Source organism: Oncorhynchus masou, chromosome 29 (assembly GCF_036934945.1).
Source record: "Oncorhynchus masou masou isolate Uvic2021 chromosome 29, UVic_Omas_1.1, whole genome shotgun sequence".
Lineage (NCBI taxonomy): Eukaryota > Metazoa > Chordata > Actinopteri > Salmoniformes > Salmonidae > Oncorhynchus > Oncorhynchus masou.
This window is the reverse complement of record NC_088240.1, coordinates 65,109,964-65,135,043: the sequence shown is the minus strand read 5'-3', so window position 1 is coordinate 65,135,043 and position 25,080 is coordinate 65,109,964. Positions and strand designations below refer to the sequence as shown.

Here is a 25,080-nt window from a genome sequence, read left to right as displayed (position 1 = left end):
GCCTGCCTTCTTCATAACAGGGCCTGTTGACCAATCCTGAAACAAATTATGAAGAAAAAAAAAGACCAAAAAACATGGTAAACCAGTGAGCCACTTATCCCTGACCCGTCCTGTTTATGACTGCACGTCCCAGTCCAGTCCAGCCCAGCCCAACCCAGCCTTGCACTCACTCCCATATTTTTTGAACAAGTCAAGTGACGCCACTACTCCCTGTAGCCATATTGTTATTACTTTCAAGGCAACGAGTGAGCCGCTACCCGCGGACAGCAAGGTAGAGGGCGACTGACAAGTGTGGAATTTCATTAAACGAAGCTACAAGTTACTTGTAAATTGCTGGTCGAAGTTAAAGTCGGGTATGTGCTTTGTTGGAATGATATCTCACTATTTGTGTTATATTCTTAGCCAGTCACAGCTACTGTAGCTAGCTAACGTTAACTCACCACTTGTCCACTGCACTGCGCTAACGCTACAGCAGCTAAGTTAGCTAGTAAGTTGGAAACGGGACCGAATGGAGGATTTAGCTAGCGTTTGCATTAACATTGTGGCTAATGAGCGTAGCTAGCAACTAACTAAATAAGTTGATCTAGCTAGCGCTACACCAATTATGAATTATTTTGAGATAACGTTGGCCAAGTTAACCACGTGAGTAATCTTTAGTAGCTAATGTTAGCTAGTTAACCAGTACACCATAGACGTCGTTAACTAACTACCTTTAGCGCCCATTGACGATATTGTCTGACTGGGGGTGTTTCGTAAGATCCCCGACGCTTGTTCTAAACGTTAACGCATCGTTTGCGGTAGGATTTTGAAAACATAAGGAACGTATCTTTCATATTAGTAGGTGGGAAAAAGTACTGGATTTTCATTCTTGAAAAAACATAAAGATAACTTAATAGAAAATGACTCAAGTAAAATATAAGTCACACAGTCAAATACTACTTGAGTAAAAGTATTTGGGTTTTAAATATACTTAAGGAGCTATCAAAAGTAATTGGAATTGCCAAAATATACCAGATCAAAGACGGTAGGGATGAACAGGGATGTTCTCTTGATAAGTGTGTCAATTGAACCATTTTCTTGGCAAAATGTAACAAGTACTTTTGGTTAGCAGGGTAATGTCTGGAGTAAAAGGTACAATATTTTCTTTAGGAATGTAGTGAAGTAACAAAAATATTTTAAAAACATATAAACAGGAAAGTACAGAGCCCCCCCCAAAAAAAGTTATTAATTTAATCTGATAGTCATGGAACCTTATGACATTGTCCACACAGGGCATCTGAACACACAAAATACATCTGGATGATTTTCATTACATGTTGGGTGTTTTATTTAACTTTTGTACACCTGTGGTGTTCCCTGTCATTAGAAATGATTGGGTGAGATGACAATTAGTGTATAAAATTGAGTTCAGGCACATGCCCATTAATCAGATGGACACTTCCTCTCCCAGACCCCCACATGCATGTGCTTTTGAGCACACACACCTCACTCCCCTTCTTGGCTTCCATGGCAACCCCCATGGAATCTTTCCCCAATAGAATTACCTGTTGGCATTCTCACAAACAATCACAACATTGTTTCAATAATATAAATAACTTTTCTTGCAGCTCTGGTATGTAAAAACTTTTTTGAGGCCTTGCTCACAATTCATTCTGTGGCAGCACAATGACCAAACAATATACTGTATGTGAGGCTCTTGATCATGACACTGGTGAGGAGAGAGTCCTTGATAATCTGACACAAAAGTAGTCTGTGATAAATGGCACTGTTTCATCTGATTATTCGTTATAGTCAAAATAATCCATACATTATGCTTTTTTTAAAACTCAAATTGTATAAGCCTAAAGGCTATAAATAGCAAATAGAAGTTCAAAATTGTAATGTTCACATGAACTTAAGTTGATAAAAAGATCTAACACAACATTAGGTGACAATATGTATTATGGATTTATAATCAGCTATCATGGGGTGGTCATTTTGTACCGAGAACACAGAATTAATAAACATGAAACAAAACACAACAGGAGGGTTAAAGTATTTTTTTACTTACAGTAGAAGATGGAAGTTTACGTACACCTTAGCCAAATACATTTAAACTGAGTTTTTCACAATTCCTGACATTTAATCCAAGTAAAAATTTCCTGTTTTAGGTCAGTTAGGATCACCACTTTATTTTAAGATTGTGAAATGTCAGAATAATAGTAGAGCGGATTTATTTAACCTTTTATTTCTTTCATCACATTCCAAGTGGTCAGAAGTTTACATACACTCAATTAGTATTTGGTAGCATTGTCTTTAAATTGTTTAACTTCAGTCATGTTTCAGGTAGCCTTCCACAAGCTTCCCACAATAAATTGGGTGAATTTTGGTCCATTCCTCCTGGCAGCTAGTGTAACTGGGTCAGGTTTGTCGGCCTCCTTGCTCGCACATGCATTTTCAGTTCTGCCCACATATTCTATAGGATTGAGATCAGGGCTTTGTGAATCCTTAAGCCATTTTGCCACAACTTTGGAAGTATGCTTGGGGTCATTGTCCATTTGGAACACCCATTTGCTACCAAGCTTTAACTTCCTGACTGATGTCTTGAGATGATGCTTCAATATATCCACATACTTTTCCTACCTCATGATGCCATCTATTTTGTGAAGTGTACCAGTCCCTCCTGCAGCAAAGCACCCCCACAACATGACGCTGCAACCCCCTCTGCTTAACGGTTGGGATAGTGTTCTTCGGCTTGCGAGCCTCCCCTTTCCCTCCAAACATAATGATGGACATTATGACCATACAGTTCTATTTTTGTTTCATCAGACCAGAGGACATTTCTCCAAAAAGTACGATCTTTGACCCATGTGCAGTTGCAAACCGTAGTCTGGCTTTTTTATGGCGGATTTGGAGCAGTGGCTTCTTCCTTGCTGAGCGGCCTTCCAGGTTATTTCGATATAGGACTCGTTTTACTGTGGGTATAGATACTTTTGTACCTGTTTCCTCCAGCATCTTCACAAGGTCCTTTGCTGTTGTTCTGGGATTGATTTGCACTTTTCACACAAAAGTACGTTCATCTCTAGGAGACAGAATGAGTCTCCTTCCTGAGCGGTATGACGGCTGCGTGGTCCCGTGGTGTTTATACTTGCATACTATTGTTTGTACAGATGAACGTGGTACCTTCAGGCGTTTGGAAATGGCTCCCAAGGACGAACCAGACTTGTGGAGGTCTACAACTTTTTTTCTGAGGCCTTGGGTGATTTCTTTTGATTTTCCCATGATGTCAAGAGAAGAGGCACTGAGTTTGAAGGTAGGACTTGAAATACATCCACAGGTACACCTCCAATATGCTAATTGACATCATTTGAGTCAATCAGAAGCTTCTAAAGCCATGACATTTTCTGGTATTTTCCAAGCTGTTTGAAAGCACAGTCAACTTAGTGCATGTAAACTTCTGACCCACTGGAATTGTGATACAGTGAATTATAAGTGAAATAATCTCTGTAAACAATTGTTGGGAAAATTACTTGTGTCATGCACAAAGTAGATGTCTTAACCTCCTTGCCAAAACTATAGTTTGTTAACAAGAAATTTGTGGAGTGGTTGAAGCACTTAGGTTGGAGTCATTAGTTTATCTAAACTTCCAAATTCAACTGTAAGTTCTTTACACCACTGCAAAAAAAATCTAAAGGTTAAATTACCTTTTTATAGGGTTAGGGTACCCACAGAGACATATTTCTATGTTACAGCCCTTGTTTTCAGCAGTGATGGGGAAACGAAGCTTCCTGAAGCATTGCATATTTCCAGCCAATTGTGTCAAATAGGTTCATTACTCGAGGCTTTGATCAATACTGTGTGCACTAGTGGCACCTTGTAGTCAAAAGAATTTAGCACTACCTTTTTGTCTTCTTCCGAAGCTGATAGCCAATCAGGTGTTTGGCGCCAGATAGTCTAGTGGTTAGAGCTTTGGGCCAGTAACCGAAAGGTTGCTGGGTCGAATCCCCGAGCTGACAGGGTAAAAATCTGTCGTTCAGCCCACTGTTCCCCGGTAGGCCATCTTTGTAAACAAGAATTTGTTCTTACTTGCCAAGTTAAATAACTAAAAATAAGATTTTGTTAGACGAAACAAAGCTTTGGATGTCATTGATCACGTGCCTTTGATAAAGCGATACAAAGCATCTGCACACTGCTTAAAAATAAACTGCTTAGCGATTGCCTCGGAGCACCGGTATTGAACGTAACATCACTAGTTTATGGAAGACAGTGGACTAACTAATTAGCTATCTGCGGCACCGACACGTGTGTAAACAAAAGACAGACGCAACAAACATCTTGTTGCTGAAAAATACTGTCGGGTGCAACTGTGTTAAAACCGGTTAAAACATTGTATAGTAAGTGTGTGTTTTTAATCTGTGAAATTATTTTGTTGTGAGATGAAAGTAGAGTGATTTCTGTTTCTAGAACCGAACCGCAATTGAGAATAAATGCTTTCTCAAGGGCCCTTCCTAACAATGCAGAGAGAAATGTATAAATAGAAAACAAGGAATAAATACGTAATGATAACTTTGCTATATACACGGGGTACCAGTACCGAGTCAGTGTGCAGGGGTACGGGGTAATTGAGGTAGATGTGTACATATAGGTATGGGTAAAGTGGCTATGCAACAGGATAGATAATTAACAGCAGCAGCAGCGTTTGTTATGAGTCAAAATAGTTAGTGCAAAAAGGGCCAATGCAGATAGTCAGGGGTGCTATTTGGTTAACTATTTACTAGTCTTATGGCTTGGAGGTAGAAGCAGTTCAGGTTCATTTTGGTTCCAGACTTGGTGCATCTGTACTGCTTGCTGTGCAGTAGCAGAGTGAACAGTCTATGACCTGGGTGGCTGGAGTCTGACAATTTTAGGGATTTTTTAAATTTAATTTAAGGACACTGACTAGTATATAGGTGCTGATGGCAGGGAGCTTGTCCCCAGTGATGTACTGGGCCGTACGCACTACCATTAACACCTTGTGGTTGGATACCAAGCAGTTGCCATACCAAGTGGTGCAACCATTCAAGATCCTTTCAATAGTGCAGCTGCCTTTTGAGGATCTGAGGGCCCATGCCAAATAGGGCTGTTGCGATCACAACATTTTTTTTCAATGTCAAAAATAAAAACGTGAAGTAAACCAAACTCTTTGGTCCTTTAAAAACCTGATGTATGTGAAATATTGTGTGCTATATGTTGGAAAATATACTGAACAAAAATATAAATGCAATATGCAACAATTTCAATAATTTTACTGATTTACAGTTCATATAAGAAATCAGTTAATTGAAAAAAATTCCAGGTCAATCCCGCAGTGGAAGAAGCCAGATGTGGAGGTCCAGGGATCTTTTTATTTCAGTTCATGAAACATGGGAACAACACTTTACATGTACCGGTAGTTTTTTATTTTAGTCCAGTATAAATCAATGTGTCTCTGGATGACTGATGTTTGTTTCCAACATTATGTATGTTTTTCTAAAGAAGTTGAATCTGCTTTGTGTTTTGTTTCCTTGCCAACGCCTTTTGCGATACTGGTATCATCATGGACCTATTGCCAAATCTTTTCAGCCTCCTGAGGGGGAAGAGGCGTTGTTGTGCATTCTAAGAGGCATTGTTGAACCTTCTTCATGACTGTTTGGACCATGATAGTTCCTTAGTAATGTGGACACCGAGGAACTTGAAGCTCTCAACCCACTCGACCCTCTGTTTCCTGTAGTCCACAATCAGCTACTTTGTCTTGCTGATGTTGAGGGAGAGGTTGTTGTCCTGGCACCACACTGCCAGGTCACTGACCACCTCCCTACAGGCTGTCTCATCATCGTTGGTGATCAGGCCTACCACCTTTGTGTCGTCAGCAAACTTAAAGATGGTGTTGGAGTAGTGCATGGCTACAGGAGGGGACTAAGCATGCATCCCCAAGGGGCCTCCATGTTGAAGGTCAGCGTGCTGGATGTGTTATTGCCTACCCTCACCACCTGGGAGCGGCCCGCCAGGAAGTCCAGGATCCAGTTGTAGAAGGATGTGTTCAGTCCCAGGGTCCTGAGCTTATTGATGAGCTTGGAGGGCACTATGGTGTTGGAATGCTGAGATGTAGTCAATAAACAGCATTCTCACATAGGTGTTCCTCTTGTCCAGGTGGCAGAGGGCACTGTGGAATGCAGTCGAGATTAACGTTAGGCTCCTTTAGTCCATTATTGGGCTAGTTATTTAGACAGAATTTAGATAGCTAGCCGTTTTGTTGTTTATCACCACATCCAGTACTTAAGTAGCTGGAGAGCTTACAACGGCCATAAATAGGTTCAACTCACTTAGCTAGCTACCCAACTAGTAATCATGACAAATATCAATCACCATTTAAACTTGTAGAAACTTGAATGCAGAACACCACCACAAGGACGGCTCAGCTATCATTAAATGTACTTTATCCTCGTCCTGGGGAGGCAAAGGTGTGTACCTTTTCTTTTTTTTTCTTGCTCGGTTTGTAGAGCATGGCACCTGCAACGGCAGAATAGTGGGTTTCGATTCTCGGGACCAACCTTACGTAAATATATGCACGCGTACTGCAAGTTGCTTTGGCTAAATGCATCTGCTTATGGCATATTTTTGCCTTCGTGCTACACAACTGATTCAAATGATTAACTCATCAAGCTTTGAGGATTTGAATCAGGTGTGTAGTGCTAAGGCTAAAATATGCAACTCTTTCAGTTGCCAGGACCAAGATTAAGAAATTGCGATTACGACATCAGTTAGCTAGTTTTTCACCTGGTCAGAGCATCAGCCTTGTACGATTATGTCAAAATTAGAGGTATTGAGCAATCTAGCGGTTGCTTTTGCTCTGCTACGAAACACACACGACTACCCAGTGCCTGATGCTGCTCACTCATAACTGTAGAGTAGCCTAGATGGCTTAGGGCAAAAGGACAATGTTGTGCAAGTGTGTCAATAGGCCATTTCCTATTGAATGAAGGTGCTGTCATTTTTTCCCCCTCGTGTAATTTCACATGGTCAGAGGCAAATCATAAAATGTGCATCTGAAGAGAAGCACCTACAATAAGTTGCTTGATAGCGTTTTTATTTTGTACATTTTTGACTTTTTTTTTTTTTTTTTTAGCTTAACTGTGTAAAACCAGTTTTCTGCCAGCTAGGCCTAGGTGAGGTTAAATGCAGTCGACTTGCCCAGGAGGACTCCTCCCAGCCTCAGGCAACTTGATGCTCTGCCGCACCGGTACAGGATGTTGCTCTGGTTCCTGTAATCCAATATGGCTCTGTTTATAAATGGATGCAGATTAAATACACTAGAATACTTCCCACACTGAAACAAATAGGTTGCCTTCGCGTTAGTAGCTCACAGGTATTGCTTAGCTTGCTGAAGTTATAGGTGTAGTGTAAGTCAATTGTGCTTCTCTTTTCACCAGGAAGTAGTTCTGTCACAGAAAGGCCTATAATGTAATAGTAAATAGTTTCCTGTCGCAACAGGAGGGTTTTTCATATTATGTAAGCATTTCACTTCTGCGTTTGTTGTGCCTGCCTCCAACCTGGCGTTTTTGAAAAGGCACAATTCAGACTCACTTTTGCAGGGCCTTTTTACTTCTGATTTATTCTCTTTTGTCTCATTGAGAAGATTTCACTTGTGACAACTTCACTTTTATCCACATGAAGGTAAACAAACAGTTAGCAAGATGGGCCGTGAGTAGCCTAGTTTTTTTCTTGCTATTTAACAGACAGTTTTATTTTAACGTGGCTAACTGCAAGCCTTACCACTCAACCTTTTTACCATTCCTTGCTACCTTTTGTATTAAAATGTCCCAGAAGTGAATATGATGAACGCATAAGCACATATGAATGAGTGTAACAGATGTTGTTATGGTGCATTCCTGTGTAGATAAATCCTCACAGTTTCTTCTCCTACAGACACCATGGTTGAGTTTAACGAGCGCTACCAAAAACCTGGAAAGCGTTTGGAAGAGCAGCCATTTCACATGTCATCAGAAAATGTAATGTGTTCATACTCAAACCCCATATGGAGCTCAGCTACCCTTTTTTTTCACTTTAAACATCAATCTGTAGTGAATGCTGTTTGCTGCTGCTGAGGGAGCGATCATTGCTTTCTGAGTGAATGGTATGAATAACAACAACTTCTCCACATAGAAGCAGAGAGCTTAAGGATCAACCACATGACACAGTGCCTTTTGACCTCTACTACAACTCGGTTGAAAAGAGGCGTGTCAGTCGGACTCTTGATCTCCATGGTGATTTTACAACCCTGTGAGCGGTCTGCGCTAATGCATAGACTTACTAAAGCTCCCACGCTGCCTGTACTGGAAATTGTAGAGGTTGAAATTATGTTGTCAACCTATAGGCCTAGCCTAAGAAATAATGTTAAGACAAAAAGGTACTTTGATCATATATAGCGTGTCAACTTTTGGCCTGAGAGGCAGCTGAAGTCAAAGGGTGGTGACCTCAAAGGTTTAAGCCAAGTTCATTTGGGTCAGGCACTTTGTCTTTGACAATCTTTCAATGATTTTTGTCAATTCAAATCGAATCCCATGAGCCGTCGCCTGTTCCATTAAATCGATTCAGAGGTTTTATGTAGCCTAGACCCACAACACTGGGGGGTGGCTTCCCCTCTAGTCAAAGTTAACATCCTTTCTGCCTAATGCTTTTTTTTTACTAGCTTCTTAGTCAGCAAAGTTATGGCAAGGACTAAATCTTTCCCTCCAAGGTAGTAGCTGAATAATTATTTGCCATTTTAAGAGTAGAGTTGTTGTTTTTTGTCCCTCAAGCCTGTGTTTATTTTTTTAAATTTAAGCTCTCACCTGCACAAGGTTATAATTTAGTCTATTTACAGGTGGCTTCACTGTAATAATTTACACAGTGGAATGTCCCACAACTTCACTTGAAGGTAGAGGCCCCCTAACAAAGGTTCTACTGAAATTCAAATCAAACCTGGTTGCTGTTGGATTGATAAGGGCCCTCCCTGTATTCTGTAAATGCACTGTCCTTTTGCTCTGGTTTAGAGAGCACATCCACAACAGTCCCATTGTGCATGTCACGAATTAGGCTTGGGCAGTATACCATATGTCAGGGTATTTGGAAAAAGCCACGGGATGGTTTTTCAATACTGTTGAAACTATTAGTTTTTTTATGCATTTTAATATTTGTAGATACTTTTGAAGTAAATATCTGCAGTCAACTTGTGCAATACTATAGGAGATAAAGAACATTGCGTAATATAGTTAACCTGTCACATTTTTATGAAGTTTACGGTCGTCCCCAGTCACGTGTCACATGGTGTTTGTTTACAAGCAAACAACGACGAGAGATCGGAGCCTTGTGAGTCACTGTTGTGCAGCATGCGCCAGGGGATCTGATTACGGTATGGAATTCAGAACTAAATGTTTGCCAGCTCGATATCTTATAACGTATGTTAAGTCTAAAATGTGCGAAATGTCTGCAGTTGTGCATTTGGTGTGCAAATTTAGTAGCTATCTAGCTAAGTAGTTAGCTTATTCCAAAATCAAGCATTAGCTTGGAAGCAGCAGAGAATCCCATCCTGGACCAAGAGCCTTGCTGGCAAATATTTGTTTTGTGTGTGCAGCAAAATTAGTGAGTATTTTTGAGTTACTTGTTTAGTTCAGAAACTGTACAACGTGTTTACAATGCGCTCTTTAGCATTTAGTTGGTATTCTCTATTGGGATTTTACATACAGTGCATTCGGAAACTATTCAGACCCCTTCTCCTTTTCCAATGTTTGTTACGTTACAGCCTTATTCTGACATGGATGAATCCTGTTTCCATTGATTATCCTTGAGATGTTTATACAACTTGATTTGAGTCTACTTGTGGTAAATTCAATTGATTGGACATGATTTGGAAAGGTGCACACACACACACACCAGTCTATACAAGGTCCCACAGTTGACAGTGCATGTCAGAACAAATCCAAGGCCGACGAATTTGTCAGTAGAGTACTGAGACTGCCTTGACACAATCCTCAGATCATATTTGCAGTGAGGGGTTTGACCTCAACTTAGCCCTGTCCTATTCAACAGGTCAATGTGCCTGCACTGCCCATCTGTTTTAGATATCACATAAACAGCCACTTCACATCCATATTTCCAACCCCCTTATCTCATATTGTGATCATGTAATCCTCTGTAGACATGCTGTGCTCATGGTAAGCCATGAGTGTGTCCTCTGCTGTAAGGCTGTATTTTCTTCGCAGAGGTAAGCGAGGCTGAAGTTGTTTGTTGTAAGCTGACAATAACACAGTGCAGTAGTGTTGTCACGATACCAGAATTTTGACTTCGATACTCGATACCACAACAAATAAAGAAGGCATATCAGCCAAAGTCATGTAATGTCACTTGATCCAGACAGATCTTTTGAGTTCAATATCATTGCATTACAATTTGAGTTTTGGTTCAATTTAAAAATAGAAAAAAACTACATCAGTGGTAAATCTTAGGGATGTGCAACTTTCCCTTCCTTGACAATTCAGTACATATCTAGATACATGGGCTCCAATACGATACAGGAACAATATGTTTTGGTTTTAAACGACTCGGTTTGAATAGAGGAACGAAACGATATAATTCGATGCACTGACATTTGTTGTATAAACACATTCGTTTTCCATTCTAATCTGCAGCTAATGGAGCTTATGAGCTGGGTGCCTCTAAGCTGAATCTGTCTGAGCTGACCTTTCTCACTGTGTGTGTAAATGATGTGTATATGTCAGCACCTGAGCTGAGCCATAAGCGAGACTGCATCTACCACCCCACCTATCAGATAATGGGGATAAAGTTTGCTTTTTGTCCTTCAACTTTCGATCTGAAATCCCATCACCAACTAATTTTGTCATTTAACTTGGCAAGTTAGTTAAGAACAATTTCTTATTTACAATGAAGACCTACCCCAGCCAAACCCTAACCCGGACGACTCTGGGCCATTTGTGCGCTGCCTTACGGGACTCCTAAACACGTCCGGTTGTGATACAGCCTGGAATTGAACCAGGGTCTGTAGTGACGCCTCTAGCACTGATGCAGTGCCTTAGACTGCTGGGCTTCTTGGAAGTATCTTGCAAGTGTTTTAGCCTGTAATGCTATTGAGTGCAGTGGTTCCTCAGGCCAGGCTAGAGCTAGCAAAGAGTAAGTGGAGCAGGGCGGTTGCTCTCTCGCTGTTAGGGGACATCGGCAGCCCTGATAGACATACTTGATCCTCTCTCAATCAGTAGATGACGTTAGGCACATTTGACACTGACAGAAGTACCGAAAGTAACAAATTCTAGTATTGAAAAACGACTGAAAGTTCGGTATACCGTGCTATACAACAATGAAATGGTACCTGTCAGTTCCAAGGACTCAACATATTTTTTTCTGGCTGTCTGACCCTTGGTGATTGGGGCTGGCTGCAGAGTGGGCATCAGCTCGGAGAATGGAGAGCAGAGACTTGGGTGTAGTGAAGTAGTAGCCTGAATTCTTTTGGAGGTGTCTCTGTGAGGAGGCATAGGCCTGTAGCTGTACTGTACTTTAGCTTACATAAACACCTGCTAGTGGGGGTGGTGGTGAAGTCAAATGTCTCACATATACAGTGAGGGTGTGCTTATCCTCTCATACAACCTGTGCTACATGGTCCAAGGTGTAGTGAATCATGAGCTTGGCAGTCACACTTCCACTTTAATAGCTGAAATGCTTGAGGCGGATCTTCTCTTCCTGTCTGGTTGAATTATGCTATCCTCCGTCTTTCACGCAATGCTTCCTTCAGTTAAAGGGGCAATCAGCAGTTTCTACATACATTTTAGACTTATACACAGAGTGTACAGAACATTACAAACACCTTCCTAATATTGACTTGCACCCACCCACCTTTTTTTTGCCCTCAGAACATGAAATCTCCAAAAGCGTTCCACGGGATACTGTCCCATGTTCATGTCAATGTTTTCCACAGTTGTCAAGTTGGCTGGATGTCCTTTTGGTGGTGAACCATTCTTGATACACACGGGAAACTATTGAAAAACCCAGCAGTGTTGCAGTTCTTGACACAAACCGGTGAGCCTGGCACCATACCCTGTTCAAAGGCACTTAAATCTTTTGTCTTGCCTATTCACCCTTTGAATGGCACACACAATTAATGTCTCAAGGCATAAAAATCCTCCCCTTCATCTACACTGATCAATAAGGGATCATATGTTTCAACTGGATGCACCTGGTCAGTTTGTCATGAAAAGAGCAGGTTTTCTTAATGTTTTGTACACTCAGTGTGAATTATATATGCCCATTCATTCTTGAAGAATTTAACTTATAAATGTCTCATGACCTAAGTTCAACTGTCGTACCCCTTCAGAACCCAAACTATAAACATGTTTTACGCCCACTGTTTGTCAACAAAGTAAATACAAATGCTATATAGCCTTAAAACATGGTTAAAACTATAATTTTGATATATAATGGATGGTGAATCCTTGCATCCATAGCTCTGTCTATGAATTTGAGTGGTTAGATTTCTCAAGCCCCATCCCTTAACTTTTTACTGAAACTGGTGGGGAGGTCACTTTGTTATTGTTTTACCTGCTGATTGCCGCTTTAAGGTCATGAATTCGTGTTTTGGTGAGCAGTGTAAAAATCACTTGATGCTCATCTCTTCAGATTAATGTGTGCAGGGTAATTACTTCCTCTGTAGGAGGAGGCTGTGACAAACTGTGCATACATCAAAAACATGAGCCCCTCCCAACAGTGAGGTTGATAAGCTACCACACCACAAGTGTTTATAAACCCAGAGGCGCAACATCGCGAGACTTCCAGAAACATCTGTGAAATAGACTAAGCAGACAGTTTGGGGTTTGAGCAGTCAATGAGAGAAGTGAAATTCTTTCTTAGTAGTTCATTTTCTCAGTCTAAAGGCACAACCTAGATTCAAGTCAATGTCTTAATAAGTAGTTGAACATGTTTTTACTCCAACCTCGTGAAATTGACAAACTAACACGTTTTGATTTTCGTCAAAAACAACTTTATATTGAGTGCCTTTGCTTTGACGGCCTGCACATGCGAAGTTTGGCGCCAGACGACCGTTAGACCTGCTGACGTGTTTCTACACATGAGCTTAGCTAGCCAACATCGCCGACAAGCGTGATCGGGGATTTCTATTGGCGAAGCAGTTTCTGCCTGTCTTTGACCTCTAATATGCAAAAGCAGCAGCATCCTTGTCAACAACATAACTCTCTTAATTGGTTTTGCTTGTTTTGGAGATTTTTGTTTGGGTTAGAGCATACAAACACCTCTCTTTCTTCCGGGACTTTCATTCTCTTGGTATCGGAGTCAGTTCTCTGTCTTGCCAGGGTTTATGACACATGGGCCGGTATAGAACTGCATTGCACTTTGACTCAAACAGTGATCCTCGACAAGTATTCTAGTGTCTGACAGTTAGGCTAAGTAATGTTGTAGCCCAGCATTGAGGAGAAAGGTTGAATGTCCCCTGCTGCTTCCCTCTCTGCTTCATGATGACAAGGGTTTTGCAATGGTGACCCATCTGGGGAAACCTTGGGTTATTTTTAGATGTACTGTCTCCCAATTTGAGACTGAAAGAAGACTGTTTTGCATTGGGTGCCTCTTCTGTTCAACGTTACAGGAAGGTAAGGGCAAGGAATCATTCATTATGAGAGCCAGGCCTTTTTTTAAAGCTGTTTATAGGCAGTGTCTCCTATACCATTAGTTTATTATGACCATTACACCATGTAATTGGATGCCCTCCTGCCTATGGAAAATGTTAGCATCATTGGCCTTGATGTTGCCTCAGGAAGATGTTGTGTGGCAACTGTGTTCATTAGGCCCTCCCCACACACTCATATAAACCTAACATAGAAAACATTGTGGGGAAAAGAAGAACTAACATGAGTGTTGACTTTCCCTAAGTTGTCCTATTTTCATGTCTGCCCAATGTTGGTTATATTTTCACAACCTCAATCTGCTTCTTGGTGAAATGTCTAGAAAAATAAACTTGAAAGAGTGAGAGGACAGAGCTCGTAATTAGGGATGCACGATATATCAGTGAACATATCGGAATCGGACAATATTAGCTGAATATGCCAACATCGGTATCGGCCGATGTGTAGTTTAATGCCAGATGTGCAAAACCCATGTGAAAGCTGTAGTGCATACTAGAGGTCTACTGATTTCGATTTTTCTACACCGATACCAAAAAAAAACGATACAGATTTGGATTTGGCTAGCTTCACATAGATGGGTCCGACCACCATTTAATCAAATAAGAACTGTTATGGATATTTCAGATGACACCGAGCTATATAGTTAGCTAGCTAACTATAGCTACTGAAAGTGTCATTTTTCTGGAAGAAAATGGTTTGCATCCATGAGCTAGCTAGCTTTTTTTATGACCAGCACTGTAGGTGCGCGAGACAACTTTACCAGCATCATAGCATATGTATCAATGAATTGTTGTGACATGAAATACGAGTAATAGTTATTACACATTGATTACACTATGTAAAAAAAGGAATGAACACGTTAAATTATTATTTGATGTGCAGTCATATTCAGGCCCTGATTGTTCAACAAACTTCTTTGACACATAAAATAGTGTTAAATAGTATCTTTTTTTGACACGCAAAGACCCAAATGGCGTTCCATAGAAATCCTGGTTGAGAATGAAAGGACTGAACAAATGAACAACGAAACAGCACAGCAAGTAAGTGAAAGAATTAGGTTTTGATTATGTTTTACTGGAAATGGGGACATGCCAACAAAATAACTTTTGTGTGTGTATAACCTTTATTTAACAAGGCAAGTCAGTCGAGAATAATTTCTAATTTACAATGACTGCCTACCCCGGCCAAACCCGGACGACGCTGGGCCAATTGTGCACCTCCCTATGGAACTTCCAATCACTGCCGGATGTGATACAGCCTGGATTCGAACCAGGGACTGTAGTGACGCCTCTTGCACTGAGATGCAGTGCCTTAGACCACAGCTTGTGTATGTTAACTTTTTAACTGTACTAGAATTCTTAAAAGGCCATAGTAATTTTAAATATCGGTATAGTTTTCTTTGGCAAGGAAAATATCGGATATCGGTATCAGCCACTACTCGTAGTCTATTAATCATGGGTGTAGCTTTAGCTACTTCTCCCGTAACCTTAGGTAGGCTATAGCAACAAGTGTTGGTGTCAGCTAACCCTGCCATTCAAAATGAAGTCTTTAGTCCTGTTACTCCAGCATCCAAAACTATGAGGAGTACACTGTAAAAGGTTGTCCTTTTTCCCAACCTGTCCACGATCTGGTGTCGCTGATGGTGGAGGGAAAGCTTATGAGGTTTTGAAAGGACCAGCTGTTGATGGGGAAGCCCATAGTCAACCTGGTGCTGGGATAAAGGTCTATTCACCACCTTGCTACCCTCTCCTACCTGGTAACATTCTTCCACCTGCCAATCTGGTGACCCTCTGCCATTTGCCAACCTGTACGTCCACTCCGAGACGAGGCACAAGAGCAACCAATCAGCAAATGACAAACTTAAACACTCCCAAGTGTTGTTGCTACCTGTTGCGTGGTTTCTGACCAGAGTCCAGGTTTGTGTGAGGGGGTGGTTATCCTGTATGTGTTTTGGCTAGGTAGTTCTTTGCTATGTTATTTTTGTTTGAGTTTTAATAGAAATCAAGTCTTTCATCTGTCATTATTAATAACAGTACTAAATCTTTCGGGGACATACACACGTGTTTGATGCGATGACTGACGAGTAATTACCCTGTTCCAGTGTGTATTTTCTTTAGTCACTGATCATTTGGACAAATCACAATTTCACAGGTGTGCTCATCGTTAACATTTCAGAGAGGGGAGGGGACATTTGGCCCATAAACTAGCCTGTAACCTGCAAGGAGAGGTGGTTGGAGCTACAGCTCTGCTTCCCCTCCTCGTTCTGGTGTCTTTTCTAGCTAGTCTGCCCTAGGAACTTAATCGAGCATCTGCAATCATGCAATTTCTTGGGATTTTAGTTATGGATTTCTGAGATTTCTCAATACTAGGTTGTGGACCCTGTATACCCTAATCTATTTCACAGCAGCAGTACATCTATAGCATTAAAAGGTTGAAGTTAATTCCATCTGTATGTGCTTACTATTTCAGGCAGTGCACTGTTTGACCCGTTGTGCTGAAGGTTGTGTATGACCTGAGCTTAGCTGAAAGGACATGAGATGTTTTTCTGTCTTCCCCATCTGTTTACTGCATGTCACACTGAAGAGGAGGCGGCGTGAAAGTGAGACTGATGTCTTGTAGGTCATTATGCTGTTATTTTGGATGAGAGCTGGAATCTGCATCTTCAGAACTAAATCTATTCTATCCACTGAAGCAGTACATGTACTATAGGCCTAAGACATGTTAGGCCTGTTACTGTATAAAGTTAATGCAAAATCTGTAGCCTCACTCTGAAGCACTTTTCTCTGAAATGGCATAGGCCTCCCTTTCCACTCTGTGTTTAACTTTGCAAAGCAGAGGTGAGTCACAGTAGTTCAGTCACAACCAGGATTGGCAGTTGGTTTTGTCCCAACATGTTGGGCCCTTCAGATGAAAACGACCACGCCTAACCCGGTGGGCGCAGAGCATCACACTTTAATGCTGAATGTCAAAGCGCCCTCGTATGCCTTTGCCATTTACATGTAGGTGTTTGAATCGATGCCTCCATGCAGCCTCACCACCACAATGTATTTTACAGTGTAACGAGATCAAGATCATCGGTTGTAATCAGACGTGTTGAAAGGTTTAGGCCTTCTCACTTTCTATTGGGCATAAAGTACCAATGAAGAGACCAAGCAGCCTTGTATCTTTCTCTTAAGCTAACTCCCTATGATTTATTTCCCTGACACAATCCATCTCTTTTTTTCTCTTTCTTTTCTTTCTTTCTTTCTCAGGCCCGGCTCTAGATCTCATCTTCCTCTTGACTGCAGCTGAAGCTTGTCGTCATGGCAGTAGGCAGTGAGGCCTCACTAACAGGGCTAATATGTCTCTAAATAATGTCCCCCCCCAGGCAGGGGCACATAAGGCCCTATACTCCATGGCTCCATATCATCTGTTGTCAATAGTGTTAGCTCTCTGGGCTAGGTGGCTAATGCACAGATCACTGTGAGCCCGTGTGCCCTCTCTGCCTGTAGCCTCGCCCCAGTGTTTATGTTAGTCTTAGCTCCTGCTGCTAATTAGCACAATCCTAGAGCAGCAACAGTAGGGCCAGGCCTGGAGTGAAATTGCGTTGCTATGAACCATTCTATATTAGAGATCTGCCAGCGGTGTGTTTACCTATGTTTTGAATTTGTCTTGGTATCAACATCAAGATATGGCATAGTTGAGTAGGCTATGTGTATGCGGATCTGTATGCTTGATTTGAGATTGTGGAGATCAAAAATAATGTGCCTTTAGTATCATATGCATGAGACGCATGTGTGCATCACCAGTTCAAACAACTGAAGTCTGTCCCTCTTGCAAGGTACCATCCCCAGGCCCACAGGGCAAACGCAGCCTTTCTCATTAATTACCTTTGACTTACAACTACCATTCAAAAGTTTGGGGACACTTAGAAATGTCCTTGTTTTTGAAAGAAAAGCATCCCAGAGTCGCCTCTTCACTGTTGACGTTGAGACTGGTGTTTTGCGGGTAGTATTTAATGAAGCTGCCAGTTGAGGACTTGTGAGGCGTCTGTTTCTCAAACTAGACACTAATGTACTTGTCTTCTTGGTCAGTTGTGCACCGGGGCCTCCCACTTTCTATTCTGGTTAGAGTCAGTTTGTGCTGTTCTTTGAAGGGAGTAGTACACAGTGTTGCATGAGATCTTCAGTTTCTTGGCAATTTCTCGCATGGAATAGCCTTCATTTCTAAAAACTAGAATAGACTGATGCGTTTCAGAAGAAAATACTGTTTCTGGCCATTTTGAGCCTGTAATCGAACCCACAAATGCTGATGCTTCAGATACTCAACTAGTCTAAAGAAAGCCAGTTTTATTGCTTCTTTAAACAACACAACAGTTTCAGCTGTGCTAACATAATTGCAAAATGCTTTTCTAATAATGAATTAGCCTTTTAAAATGATTAACTTGGATTATCTAACACAACGTGCCATTGGAACACAGGAGTGATGGTTGCTGATAATGGGCATCTGTACGCCTATGTAGATATTCCATAAAACATCAGCCGTTTCCAGCTACAATAGTCATTTACAACATTAACAATGTCTACACTGTTTCTGATCAAGTTGATGTTATTTAATGGACAAAAAAATGTGTTTCTTTCAAACACAAGGACATTTCTAAGTGACCCCAAACCTTTGAACGGTAGTGTATATGAATGTACAATTACAAGCTCCCACTCAGTGCCTTTGCTCGAAGTTGGGTCAAAGCAGAGAAACTTCTGTGTTTGCTTTGCTTGTTTTGGATTCACTCCAAAGAGTGGGAGAGATGAGGGGAGCATCTACCTTTTGGAATAGAGATGAATCAGGAGGATAAGCTGCAGGATCAAATCAAATCAAATTGTATTTGTCACATGCACTGAATACAACAGGTAGACCTTAGAGTGAAATGCTTACTTACAAGCCCTTAACCAACAATGCAGTTTTAAGAAAAAAGTTACAAAAATAAAATAGAGTAGCAGTAAAATAACAGTAGCGAGGCTATATGCAGGGGGTACCAGTACAGAGTCGATGTGCAGGGGCACAGGTTCGTCGAGGTAATATGTACATGTAGGTAGTCTTAAAGTGACTATGGATAGCCATTTGTCTATATGAGTCTTATGGCTTGGGGGTAGAAGCTGTTACAAAGCCTTTTTGGTTTAGACTTGGCGCTCTGGTACTGCTTGCCGCGCGGTAGCAGAGAGAACATTCTATGACTAGGGTGACTGGAGTCTTTGATCATTTTTAGGGCCTTCCTCTGACACCTCCTGGTATAGAGGTCCTGGATGGCTGGAAGCTTGACCCCAGTGATATACTGGGCCGTACGTACTACCCTCTGTAGTGCCTTGCGGTTGGAGGCCAAGCAGTTGCCATACTAGGCAGTGATGCAACCAGTCAGGATGCTCTCGATGGTGCAGCTGTAGAACTTTTTGAGGATCTGAGGACCCATGCCTCCTGAGGGGGGACAAGTCTTTGTTGTGCCCTCGTCACGACTGTCTTGGTGTGCTTGGAACATGATAGTTTGTTGGTAATGTGGACATTAAGGAACTTGAAGCTCTCAACTTGCTCCACTACATTGAGTAGCATTCTCACGTTGGTGTTCCTTTTGTCCTGGTGGGAAAGGGCAGCGTGGAGTACAATAGCGATTGCATCATCTGTGGATCTGTTGAGGCGGTATGCAAATTGGAGTGGGTCTAGCATTTCTGGGATAATGGTGTTGATGTGAGCCATGACCAGCCTTTCAAAGCACTTCATGGCTACAGACATGAGTGCTACGGGTCGGTAGTCATTTAGGCAGGTTACCTTAGTGTTCTTGGGCAAATGGGGCTTTCTGGTTTCATGCCATGGTTCTGTGAAGCAGCAGATGGTGGTGTCCTCAGGATAGAGAGAGCGAGGGAATTAGATTGGGGGAGACCGATGTTGTCTTCTGGGCAGAGAGCGAGGTTAAGGAGGCGAGCGAGTAACGGAGAATGTCATCATTAGGAAAGTTAGATAGGAGCAGCTTGATTTTCCTACTGGTATGTCAGAACCTGTTAGAATATAATGTCACAGTGCAATTCTCTGTACATTAAATGGATAGTTCACCCAAATTACATATTGGTTTCCTTACTCTGTAAGCGGTCTATAGACAAGGTATGACAGCAGTCCATGCTTTGATTTAGTTTCTGTTTCAACATTTTCCAAGTCATGGGAATGATATTAGCGTTTTTCGTGCTTCATGTTTAAAGCATCGAGTGTACAAAACATTACAAACACCTTCCTAATATTGACTTGCACCCACCCACCTTTTTTTTGCCCTCAGAACATGAAATCTCCAAGGTGTTGAAAGCGTTCCACCAGGATACTGTCCCGTGTTCATGTCAATGTTTTCCACAGTTGTCAAGTTGGCTGGATGTCCTTTTGGTGGTGAACCATTCTTGATACACACGGGAAACTATTGAAAAACCCAGCAGTGTTGCAGTTCTTGACACAAACCGGTGAGCCTGGCACCTACTACCATACCCTGTTCAAAGGCACTTAAATATTTTGTCTTGCAAGTGACTTTATTGAGGTTTACAATCAATGCTTACAATCAATGCTAGATACTTTCAGATAATTTGGATATGACACGTGAAAAAAAAGCTATCGGCCCCATGACTTGAGTGGGATTTGTGCCTCAAATGCCACAATGTTAGCATGTGGAAACCGTGCCAGGCAAACTAAACCACAGCGCGGCTTGTTATACCTTCTCCTTCGACTGCTTACAGGGCATAATTTAGTAATTTCAGTGAACTATCCCTTTAAGACCCATATTAAACAATTTGTTTTGATTTTGACACCCATCTTCTCTGGACACCGTTATTCTGCAGCTATTAACCTTCATTAAAATGTTTGTCCAGATCTGTTTTTGGGGACGATGGGAGTTATTAATACTAAGTGTGTGTGTGTGTGTGTTTGTTCTTTGAAGCAGTGTTTCCCCTATAATCATTTAGCAGCGGTGCCGTCACTGAAAAATACATATTTTTGCCAAGATACGCTTTTAAGATCAGAGTGGCAAGTCACAACAAGTTGCATATCTTCCTCAGATTTTCATCAGCTCGTCCGAGAACCTCCAAGGTAATTTGTAATCCTGGAAGTGTAGCCAACCCATAGAGAGGGAGAGGATTCTAGTGCCCAAGGGTCCGTTTTAGCATGGGCATCGCTATTGAGGACGCTATTCACCATTTTGTAGTAGTTAGCATGGTGGGACTTCCTATGAGTAAAGGAAGGACCACATAATTCCATCCAGGTCATCAAGAGGGATCAGCCAATGAATTATACTTGTAAGGAAACATTCCATAACTGCATGTGGCAGTAAATGTATACCTGTTCAAACAGCACACTTCAGGTGGCAATATGCACCCTTTCACTTTGTTTACTAACTCATAGAAGTAGTAGAGGAAAAACATTTGACTACTTCAAAATGGAGATGGCCAACCTTATAGATATATGTAATAATTGTTAGCTAAGAGTTACGTTACGCTAGTTAAATTACCTTTTGGGTTAATATAGAATGGTCTGGTGATGTCATTGAGATTAAGAAAGAAAATGAAACTGTCCATGATTTTCAGATGGAACTTGATTTTTAAAGGAAGATAACATGTATTTTGAAGTAGGATGTTCAACAACAAAAATGCTAATTTTGAGTGAGTCTTAAGTTAATAAAGCAGCTGACTAAATGAGAGGCCTAGTCCATGGACATTTTGCTAGAAGTTCTCTATTGAAACGCGTCTGTGTTGCCTGCCAAATATTTCCTATATCGCTTTTCATATTCTTATAATGCAATGAACTGGATGACACTTTTTTTCCACTTTCAATCTTTGTATCGCAGCTTTGAAGGGGTATTTGCAAAAAATTTAAACACAATTGTTTTCTCTCTCCCTCCTCTCTGTCTGCTCCAGGCGAGGCTAAGATGGTGGACCGGCTGGCGAACAGCGAGGCCAACTCCAAGCGGATCCAGGTAGTCGAGGGCTGCTTTGGCGCGGCGGGCCAGCCACTGGTCATACCGGGCCGCGTACTCATCGGTGAAGGTGTGCTCACCAAGCTGTGTCGCAAGAAGCCCAAGGCGCGCCAGTTCTTCCTGTTCAACGACATCCTGGTGTACGGCAACATTGTCATCCAGAAGAAGAAGTACAACAAGCAGCACATCATCCCGCTGGAGAGCGTCACCATCGACACGGTGGCTGATGAGGGCGACCTGCGGAACGGCTGGCTCATCAAGACACCCACCAAGTCCTTCGCTGTCTACGCCGCCACCGCTACTGAGAAGTCAGAGTGGATGAGCCACATCGGCAAGTGCGTGGGCGACCTGTTGGAGAAGAGCGGCAAGGCACCGACTGGCGAGCACGCCGCCGTCTGGATACCAGACTCAGAGGCCACCCTTTGCATGCGCTGCCAGAAGATCAAGTTCACGCCCCTCAGCCGCCGCCACCACTGCCGCAAGTGCGGATATGTGGTTTGTGGCCCGTGCTCTGACAAGAAGTTCCTGCTGCCCAGCCAGTCATCCAAACCGGTGCGTGTGTGTGAGTTCTGTTACCTGCAGCTGGCCTCCGCAGGAGGGGGGATGGGCTTAGGCCCACGCTCGGACTCCTACAGCCGGTCAGGGTCAAAGTTCAACAACGTGTCGGACGACGAAGATGAGGAGGACAGCAGTGACTGAGGAAGGCCTTCCTGACAGCCTTCCATCTTTCCCCTTTTAGTAATCAATTAGCAATATTCCACTAATAATTACTTCTTTTTTTATTTTTATCCCTCCACAGCTTAAAAATAGCGTAGGAAGATTAATTAATTGGACAACAGTGTTTTGAAGAAACATTCTCTTTTTTCTTGCTGAAATAAATGTTTTTTAACGATAATATAGTGAAATGCTTGATCGGAATTGTAGTAAGTTTGGTTAAAAATATCCCTCACACTATTAGTAGTATGGCTGCTTCCTGTATGGCATGCTCCATAGTCCATCCTCTTTGTTCTCCATTGAACAGTGGACCTCACTACAGGAGCGAATGATGCTAGGAGTAATGTAGCACCTCTCATTGTCTCTCTGCTAATGTCATCCTCGCTTCTATTACATTCTTGATTTCATTTCCCCTTATATATATTTTTTTTACCAATGAACCTTAAGAGGTGTGTTTACATGCCTCAATGCTGATATTTCTGCGGGGAGAAGTGATTAGCATTCAGTCACACTTTACATAGTCTTACCTACCCCTTTAAATATTTCAGGTAAAATACCTGTAGGTGCTTTTTTTTCTCGGTTTTTAAACTGCTTCAGTATTTTCTAACATAAATAACCCCTCCTTAACTAACCTCTCAAATGATTACAGTATCAAAGCCAGAAACGTGAACAGTCTGATATGTTGTCTGTTGATTTGTCTTTTGTAGTTAGTTGCTTATGACAAATCGGCTAAAGCTTTATAATTGTATGTTGAAGCTCCTCTTGGTGTGTGTCTTAGCATAGAGTGGTGTCCAACTTTCAGTTTTGAAGTTGAAGACTTTTTCTCCACAGCTTAACTTGTAATAGCATGTATTTGAAATGCACATAGTCAATCATCCCAAAAATGTACCTCACACAGACCTTAATTTTCACACAGTGCCTTTTGAGAAAGTGAGTTGTCTGGGCAGGACTGTTTTAATGAGATATTGCATCAGACCCTAGTACTGTAACTTCTGTTTTGAGGCTGTGTTCTGTCGGTATAACCCTAAGTTGAATAATGGCTGTAGGGAGAAGTTTGTGTGATCATTGTGTGTGTGTAGATGCACTAGAAAGCTTTACTTCTGATATTTTTTACTAAATCAGAGAAGAGAACATGCACCTAAAAATACAGTCATGCTTTGTAAGGTACTGTCCAGTGTTGGAGATGGGTTTTGGTTCATCTAGAGTATTTGGCAAGTTTCTGGCTGGAGTTTCCACTGAGTGCCTCTAGAGTGCTGTGAGAGCAGAAACTTGACCTGTGATGATCAGGAAATCAGCCCATTGTCTTACTGTGGTCTCCTCAGTATGTGACTGCTTCCTAACCTGCCCTCAAAGTTCCAGGGTATCCTGACCTGTCAGAAAATAAAGCTGAACTGAACTTGCCTGACCACAGAGAACGGGATATCATTGCATAACGTACAGGAAGTGTCTACCATCGACTTCTCTCAGAGGAACCGAGATCATCCCTGCCCCCTCCTGTCCCTCTTCCAACTGAGCTTCCCTATAAGGTATGGCCAGTCTGTGTCAGCTGACGCTGACATGTGAAAGGCTTGTTGGAGGACCAACAATGACCTACTCGCAACCACCATCACTTTTCACGCTGTGAAGCGAACGTGAAATGTGCTAACCATTTCAGGTTTTACACTCTGGGCCAGACAGATCTAATTCACTTTGTTTAGGTATAGATTATCTTCCTGTGTTTCCATGGGAATCCTTTCAAAGCAACTTGTTTTTACACTTAAGCAGTCAGGCTCACAGGTGGCATAGACTTGGAAATAATTTGCAGTCTTTCAGAGTAAAATGGAACGTTTATCCTGAAGTGTGTGTGTGTGTATGTTTCAGAGTGACAACTGGTAAAAGGGATCATTTCTTTCCTTTTTATTTTTTAGCTTCTCTAAGAAGTAACTGTAGAACCCTATAAAAGTCCATCTCTTTGGCAAGCAATAAGACGTCATACAGTACTTCAATGTAAATCTCCTACACCGTTGTCTCTGATTATCAGGTTGTATTGTTGAAGAAGCAGATGCTCAAAATACTACATCACTCACTCTATTGAATGTTTATCATTATACCCACTTAAGCAAGTTTTGCTGTTGATCCTACTTATAGATATTGGGCACATCTATATTAACGCAAATCCTACCATAATCTGTAGTTTCCTTAATCAACACATTTGTATTTCTTCTTTCACCTTTAATCCTGTTGATTTTGTATATTTGTATAGCATTTGGGATTTGTTTTGTACAGTATACTATGCAGTTATACAAATGCCGCTGTTTCAGGTCTCTTGTGCTCGTCTCGTCTTCATGTATGGACCGGATTAAACACCAGCACTTTACTCTCTTTCTCTGGAGAGAGGTCGTAAACAAGAGCTACATGTATGATATCACCTCAGGAGAGTGAGCTAGGGGGACCGACACAACCTGAGATTTAACATTGTACACCCATTAAGCAAAAATTATGTCTGAACACAGAACTGAGGGAACAATGTGAGATTTCTGAAAGAGAGCATACCATACTGTTTTGAGTTTGTTTTCTTTGCCTGATTATCTGGTGTGGTTTGTTAACCACTCAAGTCTCATGGAATTTAAGTTCTCTCGATTGCTATCGGGTGACGTTTTTGTTTTGTCTCAGATTTTGATTTTGATTTTCATTTAAATTCTTGTTTAAAACGTCTTTAATAAAGGGCTTAAACCTGAA

At 41.7% G+C, this 25,080-nt stretch overlaps 1 protein-coding gene across 7 annotated transcripts; it reads left to right on the top strand.

Moving 5' to 3' along the window:
* Nucleotides 1-194: 194 nt before the first annotated feature.
* Nucleotides 195-25,080, top strand: LOC135520295 (pleckstrin homology domain-containing family F member 2-like). Of its 7 annotated transcripts, none has more exons than XM_064945723.1 (3): nt 195-353; nt 19,972-20,146; nt 21,590-25,080. In XM_064945723.1, the coding sequence occupies exon 3, from the start codon at nt 21,601-21,603 to the stop codon at nt 22,345-22,347; it is 747 nt and encodes a 248-aa protein (XP_064801795.1). In that variant the 5' UTR covers nt 195-353; nt 19,972-20,146; nt 21,590-21,600; the 3' UTR covers nt 22,348-25,080. The 7 variants fall into 7 exon arrangements, with proteins under 7 accessions (XP_064801795.1, XP_064801796.1, XP_064801794.1 ...); XM_064945724.1 differs by lacking the exon at nt 19,972-20,146 and adding an exon at nt 3,150-3,292; XM_064945722.1 differs by lacking the exon at nt 19,972-20,146.